This window comes from Onychomys torridus, chromosome 8, assembly GCF_903995425.1.
Source record: "Onychomys torridus chromosome 8, mOncTor1.1, whole genome shotgun sequence".
Classification (NCBI taxonomy): Eukaryota; Metazoa; Chordata; class Mammalia; order Rodentia; family Cricetidae; genus Onychomys; species Onychomys torridus.
Window position 1 is genome coordinate 19699265 of NC_050450.1, and position 15401 is coordinate 19714665.

General features: G+C 46.0%; 1 protein-coding gene across 5 annotated transcripts in view; it reads left to right on the forward strand.

The window, feature by feature from the left end:
- The first annotated feature begins 417 nt into the window (after positions 1–417).
- Positions 418–15401, forward strand: part of Nprl3 (NPR3 like, GATOR1 complex subunit) — a 40047-nt gene continuing 25063 nt past the window's right edge. Inside the window, exons 1-3 of one of the 5 annotated variants that reach the window (XM_036196884.1) lie at positions 418–723; positions 7145–7214; positions 14589–14718. In XM_036196884.1, the coding sequence (XP_036052777.1) occupies positions 606–723; positions 7145–7214; positions 14589–14718 (318 nt within the window). In that variant the 5' untranslated portion in view covers positions 418–605. Of the gene's footprint in view, positions 724–7144; positions 7215–14588; positions 14719–15401 lie in introns of those variants that run through there. The other 4 variants (XM_036196883.1, XM_036196886.1, XM_036196887.1 and 1 more) reach the window with 4 other exon arrangements.

The window sequence follows — 15401 nt, forward strand, 5'->3', positions numbered from 1 at the left end:
TCCAAACCATCAAAGGGCAAAAGTAAGTGTAATTCTCAGACACTGGCAAGTAATCAAATGACACCTTATCTCCTAGTAACAGTTGAAAAAAAAAAGCAGTAAGACTTTTTTTTTTTTTTTTTGTCTTTATAAAATATGGGAAACAATTAAAATAAATTAGCGCTTCTTTGTTGTTATGTGATGCCCAGACTGGTATGAGCCCAATCTCCCCTCACCCCATAGGGTTTCTCTGCATAGCCCTGGCTGTCATGGAACTCATTCAGTAGATAGGGCGGCCTTGGAACTCACAGAGATCTACCTGTGTGACTTTAAACCACAGACACACACGTTCCATTGAAGAGCCGCCCCAGCTCAGAGAAGGCGTCGCGCCTGCGCTTCCCGCCGGCCGGCCGCGCCTGCGCAGAGGCCCTGCACGGCGGCGCTCCACGGCTCTTCCCCCGGCACAGGTGAAGTCTCGCGAGACGGAGGCCGCGCGCGGTTGTGTCCCGGCCGTGGCGCCGGCTTCCTCCGTGTCCCTGCGGGCCCGGCGCCTGGCTCCCGCTGCTACCCTCCGTCTCGGCGGTCCCCACCGAGTTCCCCTCAGCCCCCGCCCCGGCCCCCGCAGGATGGGGGACAATACCAGCCCCATCAGCGTGATCCTGGTGAGCTCGGGCAGCAGGGGCAATAAGCTGCTCTTCAGGTACCCCTTCCAGAGGAGCCAGGAGCACCCCGCGTCCCAGACAAGTAAGTGGCGCCTGGCGGCCACCCGCCCTGCCCGCGCGCAGGACGCAGTGCGGAGGAGGCGGAGGAGGCGGAGGAGGAGGAGGAGGAGGAGGAGGAGGAGGCGGAGGCGGAGGAGGAAAGGGCCACGGCACGACTCCGGAGTCTCCAGCCGAGGAAACAGTGTCAAAATGCGTAAGACTCGCAGGCTCTAGCAGCGGTGCATATGTATAATCCCAGCTCTCAGGAGGCTGAGGCGGGAGCGTCACCATGAGTTCAAGGCCAACCTTTTCTCCAAACAAAAAACAAAAAGACACCGGGTTTTACACACAGACACGAATTTATTGTTTTAGAAAATACAGATTCCTGTAAGGTCTGAAGTTGCCCTTGAACTCTGCTCCTTGCCCATTGCGGGGATAACCGCTCACCATTTTGATAATCATCCCTCCGGTACATAAACTTCAAAAGTGTATCCACGAAAAAACAAAACGGTGCGTCGCCCCCACCTCCAACGAATCGCAGGACACTCGTTTTTTTGTGCTGTATCATTTGCCTGGAAGCCTCTTCCATCTTTTGAACACATCCTCTTCTTAATTATAGTGCACTACTGCATGAGAATGTAGCCTTCCTCTCTGGGTGACTATTATTCTTAAAACTTGGTAATACGATATAAAGGGTTTAAAGCTACAAAAGCAGTTGATAATCATGCTCTCAGTACCCCCTCCCATCTCCCCTAAAGGGGCTACCACCTTTACCATTCTCCAGAACCTTCCATGTAAACACAAGCATAAGCACACACTCTGTTCTAAGTAGCAGTGGAAACACACTGTTTGCCCGTTTTTGTTTGTACTTGATGTCTGTCTTGAATACAGGATCAACCCTTGTAGCGCTCTTGTTCTCTTTAGTGGCTGCATCGAATTCCATGAGATGAGCATACTATGAATTGCTCATCTAGTCCTCTGTTACAGTTTTTTCAGTCTTTTGGGGGCTGGGCAGGTGGTTCAGTGGGTAAGAGCGCTTGCTGTGCAGGCATGAGGCCCTCACTTTGAACCCCCAGTACCTGTGTGGAAAGCCTGGCATGGCTGTGGTGCCTGTCATCATTGAGTGATAGAGATGGGCAGATTCAGAGAGCTCCCTGGCCAGCCAGCCTAGCCTGAAGGGTAATGTCCTGGTTTAGTGAGGAACCCTGTCTCAGGGCAGTAAGATGTTGATAAAGGAAAACACTTCACATTTTGCTCTGGCCTCCACCTGTGCTTCTAGGTCACATATGAATTTCCCAACGCTACCACCACTATCAATAAAAAACCCACCACTGCACATGTCCTTTCTGGATATTACTCTTTTGTAGACTGTACTGACAAACCTTGAGTCATGTGGTTGAGTCTGAGGGCTAATGGTCATGTGCTAAACAGATTAATTTTCAGTCTTTATTAGTCGGATGACAAAAGGCTGCATCTGATAGTGTTTTGTTTTGTTTTGGTTTTTTGAGACAAGGTTTCTCTGTGTAGCCCTGGCTGTCCTGGAACTCAATCTGTAGACCAGATGGGCTTGAACTCACAGAGATCCTCCTACCTCTGCCTCTGGAGTGCTGAGATTAAATGCATGTGCTACCACTGCCTGGCTGTATCTGATAGTCTTATTGTGCATTTGTCTTATTTGTCTTTCTGAGAACAAGCATGTTTTCCTATCTTCAGAACCATTTGCATTTACTTTTCAGAGGATTCATATCCTGCACCTGATTTCCCCTTGAATACTTAATTTTTCTTTATAGACTTGAAAGAATTATTTATATATTTGAGTTAAAAAGCAAGAATTTTGCTGGGTGGTGGTGGTGCATGCCTTTAATCCCAGCACTTGGAAGGCAAAGGTAGGTGGATCTCTGTGAGTTTGAGGCCAGCCTGGTCTACAGAGTGAGTTCCAGGACATCCAGGGCTACACAGAGAAACCCTGTTTTGAAAAACAAAACAAAAAAAAGTAAGAATTTTGGACCAGGAGTGGTGGTCAGCATGCCTTTAATCATAGCACTCTAGATGCAGAGGTGGGCACATATCTCTGAGTCCCAGGCCTTCCTGGTCTACATAGTGAGGTCCAGATTACTTAGAGCTACATGGTAAGATCCTGTCTCAAAAAAACAAAAAGGAATTAAAAAAAAAAAAAATCACAGTAGGTAGCCAGTTTGCTTTTTCTGCATAGTTTTTGCCAGAATTTTGATTTTTATGGAGTCAGGTTTTCAATCTAGTCTCTCATGGTTTCTGAGTTTTGTTGTCTCTAAGGCCTTCAGCTCCAGATGATGTCAGTTTATTTTGAGTCAAGGCTGGCTTGGAATTTGCTGTGTAGACTAGACCAGTCTTAAACTGGGATACCCTTCCTCTCTGGTTCTGGGTTGTAAGTGAGCATTTCAAGATTATTAACAAGAGAAAACTCATGAGTTTTTCTTTAGAACATTTATTGTCTTGTTTTAGAATTAATTAATTTACTTACTTAAGACAGGGTCCCACTATGTATCCCTGGCTGCCTGGAGTTAGACTACACTAGTTTTGAACTCACAGAGATCCTCCTACTTCTGCTTCCTGAGTGCTGGGAATAAAGGTGTGCACCACCACGCTTGACCTTAAATTAATTTATCTTGGTATAAGGTAGAGGCCCCTAAGAGCTAGTGTGGTATGGGTCCTTGCTGAGAGTTAGTGTGTGCTGCTTGCTTGCCTCTTGAGCCCTGTGGAAGGGGAGCTGTGGCAGCCAGGATGTGGCCATATTTGTTGTTGTTGCATTTCCTTGGATGTTGGCCCTCAAAAGCCAACATAATTTATTATTTTTCCATATGGTTATATCATCTTTTTTTGTTTTGTTTTGTTTTCGAGATAGGGTTTCTCTGTGTAGTTTTGGTGCCTGTCCTGGATCTCCCATAGTTTTTATTTTTATTTTTAATTAAACAAATTTTTTTTTTTTAAATTTTTGTTTTTTCTTTCGAGACAGGGTTTCTCTGTGTAGCTTTGGATCCTGTCCTGGAACTCCCTTTGTAGCCCAGGCTGGCCTTGAACTCACAGAGATCCGCCTGGCTCTGCCTCCCGAGTACTGGATTAAAGGCGTGAGCCGCCGCCACCACCACCTCCACCACCTCCACCACCACCTCCACCACCTCCACCACCTCCACCACCTCCACCACCTCCACCACCTCCACCACCTCCACCACCCTCCACCACCTCCACCACCTCCACCACCTCCACCACCTCCACCACCTCCACCACCTCCACCACCTCCACCACCTCCACCACCTCCACCACCTCCACCACCTCCACCACCGCCCGGCCCCCATAGTCTTTAAAACTAGAACATTTATTGTGTGACTGTTGAAATTCTCAGTGAGACCTAGATGCTGCAGTGGCTTTCTTCTTGAGTTCAGGTGTTGCTTCTTGAAAAATTCATGCCTGAATCTGCAGTAGATATTTTTTATTTTATTGAGACAGGGACTTCCTCCTGGCCCGGAAGAACTATGTACATCAGGCTGGCTTCAAATTCACAGAGATGTGCCTGCCTGTGCCTTCCAAGTGCTGGGATAAAGGCGTGCGCCACTGTGCCTGGCTGCAAAACATCATTTCTTGTAGGTGCTTCATTTGCCTCTTCCTGGCCATATTTTCTCCTAGTCTTGGCACCCCAGGTAGACTTTCTCTTGTGCCTGGTAGAGTAGGCATGTTTACCACAGGCTAGCTTCTTGAGGTGGTAGGCCTCAGAAGGAGCACAGTATGTGTTACTGTGACCCTTTACAAAGAATGACATTTCTTTTGTCATCTCTCTTCTGTCACTGAGACCAAAGAGAGACGAGGTAGCTTCTCAAATGTTCTGATTAATAGGGGAGAAAAAAATCTTTCTTAAGTATTCCCATTCAAGAAAATAGCATATTTTCTATTCTTTCACCCTATTGTTCTTTCAGTGAGCGTGAACCCAGGGCCTTGTAACTGCTCCAGCAGTGAGCTGCATCCTAACTAGTCATCTTTTTCTCCCTTACTAGTGTTTTTTCCCCCTTGATGATCATTTGTATTCTCTTCAGAGTCCCTTTCTATTTATTTATTTACTGTTTTTTTTCTTTTCTTTTTCTGTCTTTTTTTTTTTTTCCCCTGAGACAGGGTTTCTTTGTGTAGCCCTGACTGTCCTGATACTCACTCTGTAGACCAGGCTGACCTTGAACTCAGAGATCCACCTGCCTCTGCCTCCCAAGTGCTGGGATTAAGGACATGCAGTGCCATTGCCCTGCTCTATTTATTTTTATTTTAAAAATGTATTCATTTTTATTGTATGTGTCTTGGCTTCTTGCTTGTATGTGTGTTGTGCACCACATGTGTGCAGTGCTCATGGAGACCAGAAGAGTTCACCAGATCACCTAGAACTGGAGTTACAGACAGTTATGAGCCACTATATAAGGGCTGGGAATCTAACCTAAGTCCTCTAGAAGAGCAGCTAGTGCTCTTCACAGCTAAGCCATCTCTTCAGCTCCTGTTTTTTGTGTTTATTATTTTTATTTTTGGAGGCAGTGTCTCACTATGTTTTGGTTGGCCTAGAACTCACTATGTAGATCAGATTGACTTCAAACTCACATAGATCGTTTGCCCCTGCCTTCTAAAACTTGAGATTAAAGAAATCCACACTCCACCGTGTCTGACTATTGGGATGTCTTTCCCAATCATTTCTTGTCTTACTTTTTTGAAACGGGCTCACACTGAATCTGGAGATTAATGTTTTAGTGTGACTGGAGGTCCTGAGATTCATTTGTCTGCATCCCCCAGCACTAAGGCTATAGGCATGTGTTGCTGCACCTGGCAATTTTATGTGGCTGCTGCGGGTCCACACTCAGGTTTTCCTACTTACACAGTAGGCACTGCACACAGAGCCATCTTCTTAGCTCCCCCCCCCCCCCCCCAAAGACAGGGTTTCTGTGTTTAGCTTTGGTGCCTGTCCTGGATCTCGCTCTGTAGACCAGGCTGGCCTTGAACTCACAGAGATCTGCCTGCCGAGGGCTGGGATTAAAGGCATGCACCACCTCCTCCTGGCTGTTTTTGGTTTTTGAGACAGGTCTCACTGTGTAGTCCCGACTGTCCTGGAATTCACTCTGTAGACCAAGCTGACCCTTGAACTGATGGAGATCCACGTGCCTCTGCCTCCCAAATGCTGAGATTAAAGGCATGTGCCACCCCCCTGGTTTATCATATGGGTTTTAAACCAGTTTTTTTTTTTTTTTTTTTTTGGTTTTTCGAGACAGGGTTTCTCTGTGTAGCTTTGCGCCTTTCCTGGATCTCGCTCTGTAGACCAGGTTGGCCTCGAGCTCACAAAGATCCACCTGCCTCTGCCTCCCAAGTGCTGGAATTAAAGGCTTGCGCCCCCACCGCCCGGCATTTAAACCAGGTTTTTAAACCAGTGTTCTAGTAAAGAATTGTTTATATGTATGAAGGATATGGTATGTCCATTTAAAAATTCTTTCCTCTTTCCTATGTAATCTCCATTTCACATTTAGGGTATTTATATGCATATCCCACACATATAATTATGTATATATATAATTTTTTATGTAAGAAAATTAAGAGCCATAGCTGGGCATGGTGGCTCACATCTGTAATCCTAACACTAATCTCCAACATTTAGGAGATAGGTGAGGAGTCCAGCCTCAGCTATATAGAGATTGAGGCTGGCCCTGGCTGCATGGTAAAAGGTCCTGTCTCAGTCCCCTCCTCAAAGAGTAGCTGTTTCCCCACATTGTCATAACTTCTTGGAAACCATCTTACAAATTTCCTCTGTGCTACAGATAGAACCTGGTTTCACATGTTAAAGCACTACCACTGAGCTATGTGCATCCATAACTCCTGAGCATTTTTTATTATAACATGAGATTTGCCATTTTAACCAGTTTAAGTATATGACTCAGTAGCATTAACTGCATTCCTTTCATTGTGAAACTGTCACCAATATGTATTTCCAAAACTTTCATCATCTAAAGTGAAGTTCTGTAATGATAAGTAATATTTCATTTCCTATTCTTCCCAGCCCTTGCTAATATCCAGATGACTTTTTTTTTTCTTTGAGACAGAGTTTCTCTGTGTAGCTTTGCACCTTTCCTGGAACTCGCTTTGGAGACCAGGCTGGCCTCGAACTCACAGAGATCCACCTGCCTCTGCGTCCCGAATGCTGGGATTAAAGGCGTGCGCCACCATGCCCAGCTTCAGATGACTTTGTATCCCTATGAATTCGCTTACTATAGTGTTTTCATATAAATATTATTTGACATTGTATATCAGACTTATTTCATTCAACCTAATATTTTCAAGCTGTATGAGTTTGTTCCTCTTTGTAGCTGTATAATAATTGGGTAGACAATGGAAGCCACGGGTTTTAATAGCCCACAGTCTTGTGTGTGGAGAGATCCTACTTTCTTAGCCATTCTTCTTTTGCCCTCACTCAGATAAACCACGCAGCAGATATGCTGTCAACAACACGGGCGAACATGTTGATGACCAGGATGGTGACTCCAGGTAAGGGCTCACCAGTCATTCTGGGAAGGAGGCCTGGTTCCCGTCCCTGGCCTGACCAGAGCTCTACCCTTCTGTTGACCCAGATGTTAGTCCCTCTGAGATACCTGGTGCCCTTCTCCTCCATGTCGTGAGTGCAGAGCTGGGGTTGCACTGCTACCCTTGACTTGCTCAGAGATTTCAGCCCACCAGCTGTGGCTAGTAAAGGAGTCATGATACATTTCTCTCCAGTGAGAGGCTTCCAGATCCCTTTGCTGTCCTCAGACCTGATTCCTTAGCACATGCCTAGTCAGACACAGTGCTCAGGTACAGTGCAGCCTGCGCATATCCTTTCTCAGGTGACAGTGGCAGCTAGGGTTGCTTCAGGCCTGTATGACAGGCAAATCCTTCTTCTCCCTGTGTTTGTTTCTTCTCTGTGTCTAGGAGGATGGTCAGGTCTACTTTCATAACGATTACTTCTGCCTTCTTTTTTAAAATTTACTTTATTGATGTTTTGCCTGTGTGCATGTCCGTGTGAGAGTTGAATCCCCTGAAACTAGAGTTACAGACAGTTGTGAGCCACCATGTAGGTGCTAGGAATTGAACCCTGGTCCTCGGGAAGAGCAGCCGGTGCTGAGCCATCTTTCCAGCCTCCTACTTCTGCCTTCTTATGTGCATTTTAAAGGTTAGGAAGAGACAGCATAAGTCTAGGAAACAAAGAGAAGATTGTTATTTACTTGCCCTGGATCCCCTGAAACATACACAGGGCCTGTGTAGGGTAAAGGATAGTCTTCCTCTCTCCAGGAAAAGGGAGCTGAGACTCCCACGCTGGCTCTTTGCTTTGTAGTGAGTCAGTGCTGTTTCCTGGCAGTTCTTTGAGAAGGCACCATATCTACCCCTGGGATTTACAGTACCAAAAGTATGTGGGGTTTTTTCTTTTGGTTTTTCGAGACAGGGTTTCTCTGTGTAGTTTTGGTGCCTGTCCTGGATCTCTCTCTGTAGATCAGGTTGGCCTTGAACTCACAGAGATCCACCTGGCTCTGAGTGCTGGGATTAAAGGCGTGTGCCACCACTGCCTGGCTCACTTTTAGTTTCTTGTGGTTAGGGTTCAGGCTGGCCTCTGTGTAGCTGAGGATGACTTTGAACTTCTGATCTTCCTACCTCTATCTCTCAAGTGCTGTAATAACAGCATGTGCCACTATACCCAGTTTTATATATACCCAGGGCTTCAGGCATTTGAGGCATGAACAGCACAGGCGACCATATTGCCCTATGAGCCACATCCTCAGCTCCCAAAGTGTGGTTTGTAGCCTCTCCTGTGAGCATGGTAGGAGAGAGTGGGGGTGGGGTGGTGGGAGTGGTGGGGTGGGGGTGGGGTGGTGGTACAGCTTGGGGTGGCTGGGGATAGAAAATTGCTGGTCCTTTTGGAGGAGGTTCTTGATTTAGAGGCCTGTGGGGTTTGTTGTTGTTGTTATTGTTTGTTTATTTTTCCCCCGTTAAGGATGGTGGCTTGAAATAAGTGTGTCACACAAACACAGATAGCTTTTGGCTCAGCTGTCTGTGGTGGTACCTGCTTGTAATAATAGCACTTGGAAGGTGGGTGCAGAGAGGTTCAAGAATTTAAGGCCAGACTCAGGTCCTTAGCAAGTTGTGAGACCAGCCTCATGAGACATGGGACTGTCTCAAAACAATGAAACCAAACAAAACCCTTCTGTCCCTGAATACTGGGGCAGATGTGTCTTGTTTTTCCCTGTGCCACAGACCACTCTGGAGCAGGACTGCCTTCAAGGTCACCTGCCCCCAAGATTCCTTGGAGAGGAGACTTCATGGCCTTCTTTGTTTTCATTTTCTTTTCTTTCTTTCTTTCTTTCTTTAAAGACTTCCTTTCTTTCTTTTCTTTCTTTCTTTCTTTCTTTCTTTCTCTCTCTCTCTCTTTCTCCCTTTCTCTCTTTTTCTTCCTTTCTTTCTCTCTATCCTTCCTTCCCTCCTTCCTTTTCTTTCTCTCTTTCTTTCTTTCTCTCTCTCTTTCTTTCTTTCTTCCTTCCTTCCTTCCTTCCTTCCTCCCTCCCTCCCTCCCTCCCTCCCTCCCTGCCTTCCTTCCTTCCTTCCTTCCTTCCTTCCTTCCTTCCTTCCTTCCTTTCTTTCTTTCTTTTTTTCTGGCTTTTTCAAGACAGGGTTTCTCTGTGTAACTCTGACTGTCTTGGAACTCTGTAGACCAGGCTGGCCTCAATCTCACAGAGATTCACCTGCCTCTGATTCTGCCTCCAGAGTACTGGCATCAAAGGATTCCATGCTACTATGCCTGGCTTTGAACAGTCTTTCATAGAGAAATTTCCTAGGGATGAAAACAGTATCTAATTGTTGCAAGTGAGTTTTAGAGACTTACCAAGATGTCTTCTAGGGGCTCATTTCAGTAGGTAGCATAATAAAAAGAGGAAACAGTGTGAGGAGAGTGCTTTTGTCTGAGTTCTTCAACTGAACTTGAGAATTGCTTCATTTGGTAATTTTAACTTGATAGCATCTGCTGACCATTGTCCCCCATGATTACAAGGCACAGACTAATTCCCTTTGGAGCCCAGTTCTCTGCCAGGCCCCAGGCCCTCCCAACTCCCCAGCTTCTTTCTGAAGCAGTGCAGTGCTGCAAATTCCATTCTGTCTTCCTTGGCTGTTCCCAAAGGTGCTTTCCTTTCCGGAACCTGCAGGATATTCCTGCTTGTCAGCTTTCCAGGTGGAAACAGCTGAGTGGGCGTGTCTGCCCTTTGTAATCAAGGACCAGAATTGTGCTCTTCAGTCAGGATCATGGCCAGTGTGGCTATTTACTCAGAAATACTTGGATTCCCAGCACTTCATAAACTGGGCATGGTGGTGAATTCTTGTAGTTCCAGAATTTAAGAGGTAGAGGCAATTAGATCAGAAGGTCAAGGTCATCCTGGGCTTTATAGTGAATTTGAGGTTAACTTGAGACCCTGTCTCAAAACAAAACAGAACAAACATATAGAACCAACCAGTCAATAAATAAACATCTCTGAAATTAAAGAAGAATCCAGCTCCTTAGTGTCCTGTCCACCGTGTTACCCCTCCCCCATTTCAGGTTGCTCAGTGGCTACCAAATAATAGAGCATACTTACAATGTAGCCATCATTGTGAAAAGTCCTGTCAGGTAGTCCATTGTGACTTGGTTAGTTGTAGGAGATAAAGCTGAGTGAGGCTTGAGCTGCTAGACTGCTAGGTCAAGTCTGTTAAACAGCTCACCCTTAGTGCTAGCTAATGTGATGAGTTTAAGTTTGAAGCTGCTAAGGAAGGGCTCCTCTGACATACTTTTCTTTTACATGAGTCTCTAGCCTTCCTGTTTCTGGACAGGGGTCCACAGCGGGTAGTCCAGGTAGGGCCCTTATGTAGCTTTCCATGGTTGCTTGGAAAGCAGCATGTTCTAGAATAAAATGCTCTTCACAAGGACATAAAATACTAAACTAAACACCTGAGTCGGATAGTATAGAAACCCCAGTTTTCTGGCAAAAGTGTGCTTGTCCTCCTGTGACCTCCTTTCCAGCTGGGGTAGAGGCTCAGGGAGGTCAGGATGCAGGTGGTCCATAGTGTTCTAAGACCTGGGGCTGAACGATACTCATAGGACACTACAGTTCAGAAGGCTTTTCTGTCCAGACATCTTATGTGGTCTCTTAGGAAGATCAGATACTTGTCCTCAGCTGTCCAGCTAAGTCTTGTGGCACTAGGGTCTAGCCTTGCAATGTCCTGGATTCTGAACAGTGTTTCTCAGTCTTTCCTGGACTGTATTGTGAGAATGTGAGCTTTAGTGAGAACAATCCTTGGTAAGTGTTTATCTGGGGTATGTATATCTTCTTTTTCCTCTGGTAAGTTGCTCCATTCAGCTAATACTTTATAATGGTGCTTCTGCTAGATGTTAATGCTGTTTTTATAAAACAACCTGTAACTTTTCATGGTTTTTAAGAAACAATGATTTGTTTGGTCTTGATGGTCCTGTTCCCATTTCAGCAAGCCATGTCCTCCAACCGATGAGCAATTGGTTGCAGGGTAAGACCAAGATCTCTCCCCCCTTTTCTGTCTTGATTCCGGCTGCCTTCTTTTCTTGTAATTGTGCTTCCTGCCTAATTTCTCTCAATGTTGAAGAATGACTAACGAGGTGCATAGGCCCTAGCTTGGAACCCTCCCTGCTTTTCAGAAGCCCAGATTTTCCCACAGCCTCTGCCCTTTTCCCATCCAGAATTATTTAGCTATTTCACATCTCTCGAGAACCTAAAGCATGGTTGGCTGGCACCAGAGAGACTTCTGGACCAGGTGTGCTGTACAGACCTCCTCCCCAAATAGGAGCTAGTAGTCCTGTGATGTTGGACCACCACATATGGGTTTCTCATTTCCTGTCCTGCTGCCACAGCAGGGGCCCATGATCATTGCTCCTTGCCTTTAGTTTTGAGAGGGAGAGGGATAGATAGATAGAGACAGACAGGACACTATTAACAGCATTTGAGTATTTGAGTGTTTAGAGACTCAGGATTAGGTGGAACTGAATATACCAAGAAGTGGCAAAAATGTCCCCATGAAGGTGATACGGAGCTTTTGCAGTCTGCACTGTCTTGTCCCCCTAACAGTGCCTCCTGTGTGAGCCGTGGATGTGCATACAGTATGTGTGAGTTTCCATCACTGGGCAGGTTGAGAGGCTGGAGAGAGGGCTCAGTTGTTAAGAACACTTGCTCTTGAGAGGACCTGGGTTCAATTCCCAGCACTCATATGGCAGCTCACAGCTATCTGTAACTTTCATTTCAGGGGATCCAGTGCCCGCCCTCTTCTGGCCTCCATAGGCCTCAGGTACACACCTGGTGCACATACATACATGCAGGTGAAAACATTCATACACATAAAAAAAAAGGACAAGTTGAAGATGTGGAGTTGAGACCTTTCCAGTCTTTCTCCCTCTCTGTTTTTGGATAGCTCTACTCCAGAATGATTTATTAAAAATAGAATCCTGGCTTGCTTTTCAACTGTTATATCTTTCTAAATATACTTTTCTTAGATGTTCAAGCTAGAAATTTTTAGTTTTTATAGTAGCTGTTTTATTATCTTATGTTACATTTACCATGTTTTTACCATCAAAATGATTTTTATAAATTTTGGAAACAATAACCCTTGTCCTTTGTAATTTGCTATGTATAAGTTTTACCCTTTTCCTGGTCTCAAGATGACTTTATCTTTGTGCGTATTACGTCATCAGCCACTATGTGCAGTCCACAGCCAAGCAAGTGTCTTTTCGTCCTAAGTGTGTAATGTTAAGAGGTAGCATGCAGCTCAGACCTGCTCAGGTGGACAGAACCTAGGACAGCCACTTAAGGCATTGTACTTTACCGTCAGCACACACATCTCTGTGCCTTGTAGAGGGGAGATTTGATTTGGCTCCTTTAAGGGCATATTTGGATTTGGTGTTTATGAATGGAAGCTGAGATACCACTGCTTGCCTCTGGGAATCCCATGACCAGAGCTGAAGCATGTCTGTGGCTCTTCATGACAGTGAGGGTTTGGGTTTTTAGTGGAGATTTTTGGCTATCAAGGAAGAGTTGCTGTGGAGTGGTTAAGATCATTCTCTCATCTACTACTTTTGTGCATTAAGTCATTGGATGGTAGACTGTTGGGTGCTGCTTATTTAGATGTGATATAGAATATTGGTTAGATCAGAACCCAAGTGTTTGATAGGGTTTTGATATCCTGATATGTCCTTCAGACAGGTGGAATAGGGCAGAGAGAGGTTGACTTTGAATAAAACCTGTAATGCCCTTGTCTGAGATGCTGGAGTCTTCCGTTTCTGTTTAATCACCCCAGACATTAATGTTCCAGGACAACAGGAAGTAAGGACTTGGCTATGGGTCCTGCAGGCCCCAGAATGTCAGTGCTACGACTGCTGCTGAAAGGTTTGACCAAGCCCTCACTGTAAAGGGCAAGGAAGCCCTTTCTGACCAACTCTCTGTCTGGTTTATTTGGGGGCCCAGAAGCCCTGTGGCAGCTGGAGGATTTTGCTCATTCTGCAGGGAGCCAGTATAAGCCCTCCAGGCCGTAGCAGCCTGGAGCTTTCTTGCTGGCATGGGTAGAAGTGGGAGAATGCACGGCTGCTTGTCTTACATATTGACCATAGCCAGGCTTCTGCTCTGTACTCCCTCCAGGCCACTTTCTTGTGGCCCTGCTTTGTGTAGGGTGGCCTGGAATGAATGCCCCCTCCTAGATACTTTCTATCCCAGTGTCATTTGCTGCTTTGGAGTTGAGCCACATCAGCTCCTTGAAGCTGACCTTCCTGTTCCATCTTGCAAGGGAGGAGTTATGATGTCAGTCTGTCCCCCTTCTCCCAACTGAGAATGCCTCCAAAAGAAACAAGACTAAGGTCCCACAATGGAATGTCTGTCCCAGATAGTCTCTTTCTGGACTGTAAGGGTCTCTCTGCCCAGGGCAGACTATGGTCTGGTAGTGCTGGAGCTGCCTTCCCCAAACCATCCTCCCTAGATGTTAGAAAGCTTTCCTTAGTAGATAGGTGAGCATAGATGCTCTCTCTTCAGGGCCAGATCAGAAACAGTGCCTGTGTGTCTTCAGTGGAGGCCCTCCATCCCTGGTCTCTGAGATAAGAGGCAACAGCAGGCCCCCGTGCTCTCCTCCCTGCAGGCAACTCACTTATCCAGATCCCCCAGACAGGGAGGACTAGGTTTGCCAATATGGGGAACAGATGTACAGATGCTTAATGGAATGAGTGAGATCTCACACCCTAGCCATTTCCACTTCCCCACGACACTTGTTTCTATGCCTCCCATATTCCTGTAACAGTGCATCTGCATGCCTTGTATGAAATTCCCTCAGTAAAAACTGGGAAGTTAAAGTGTTGAGGATAAGGAAGGGCTGGGCAGCTATGCTGAAAGGATGTAGTTAGCATACTGCATGCATCATTGAGCTCTGCCCTCTGGTCCTTTTTGTGTCCCTGCTGTGGAGGGTCATGGAGGTTGAGAGGTACAGTTCCACAAACCAAAGTACAGTAAGGAGAGGCCCTTCTGCCTGTGAGCCTCTGAGTGGCTCCTGAGGGCAGTGCCAGCCCCTGCTGATCTTCCTTTAAATGCAAACTGCAGCTGTTTCTCTTCTAATTTCATACAGCATGCAATCAGTGACAGCATGTGCCTTCAGCCTGTGCTCCTCCTGCCTTCTACCTGTAATTCTGGTGATTTCACATCCCTAACCTTGGGATTGCTGCAAGAGAGCCACTGATAGAAATGCCACCCACTGGGGACAAAGTAGCTCCACAGAACTGTCATTCCTGAGCCACTCCCCCGTGGGTCCTGGGCACGGTGCTATGATTTTCATTAATGCATTTCCATCCTACCTTTCTAAAATTTGAAGGTTCTCAGATGTTATTCTGGCAACAATTTTGGCAACCAAGTCTGAAATGTGCGGCCAAAAATTTGAACTGAAGATTGATAATGTACGGTTTGTTGGGCACCCAACACTGCTGCAGCATGCTCTGGGGCAGGTATGACCCTCCTTGGCAGGTAGGAGTTTTCTAGGGTGGGTGGGCCTGGCCTCTTCTGTGCTGACATGGGTGGTGGTGAATGGGCCATTGGGGCAGCAGGCCTGATAGCCACTTGAATTGTGTACCTTCATAGGTCCTGGGGATCCAGTAGAGGATGACAGGGGTACTGCCCCCAGGTGCTGTAGTCCCTGCCACTGGCTTGTGTTTTCATTCAGTGATGGATAGAAGGCTTTCTACGTGCTGTGCAGTTGTTGGCCCACTGAGCTACACCCCCAGTTCTCTGTGACTAGTCTTTGCTGACTACATTCTGTGTCTCTACTAATTGGCCTTTCCTCTTATATATAGGGTATTTGCTTCCAGAGAATAGAACGAATTAGCTAACAATTGTCTAACTCCTGAGCTTTCTAAAAAATGGTGCAAACACTACCTGTTAAATGATATTTTAATAACCAACATATTTTAGCATGTGTTATTGTGCTAACCTTTTTTAATATTTGTTTTCTGAGAGACAGGTGTTTGGGTACTGAGGAATGTTAGCAAGGGGGAATGTGCTATTACCAAAGGAGCTTGTCCACTAGAGCAGTCAACTCTGTGTACAGGCAGGATCCATAGCAGCATCACCTAGATTCAGAAGGGTTTCAGTATGCCTTACCATATGGAAATGGTATAGAGCTTCATCCATG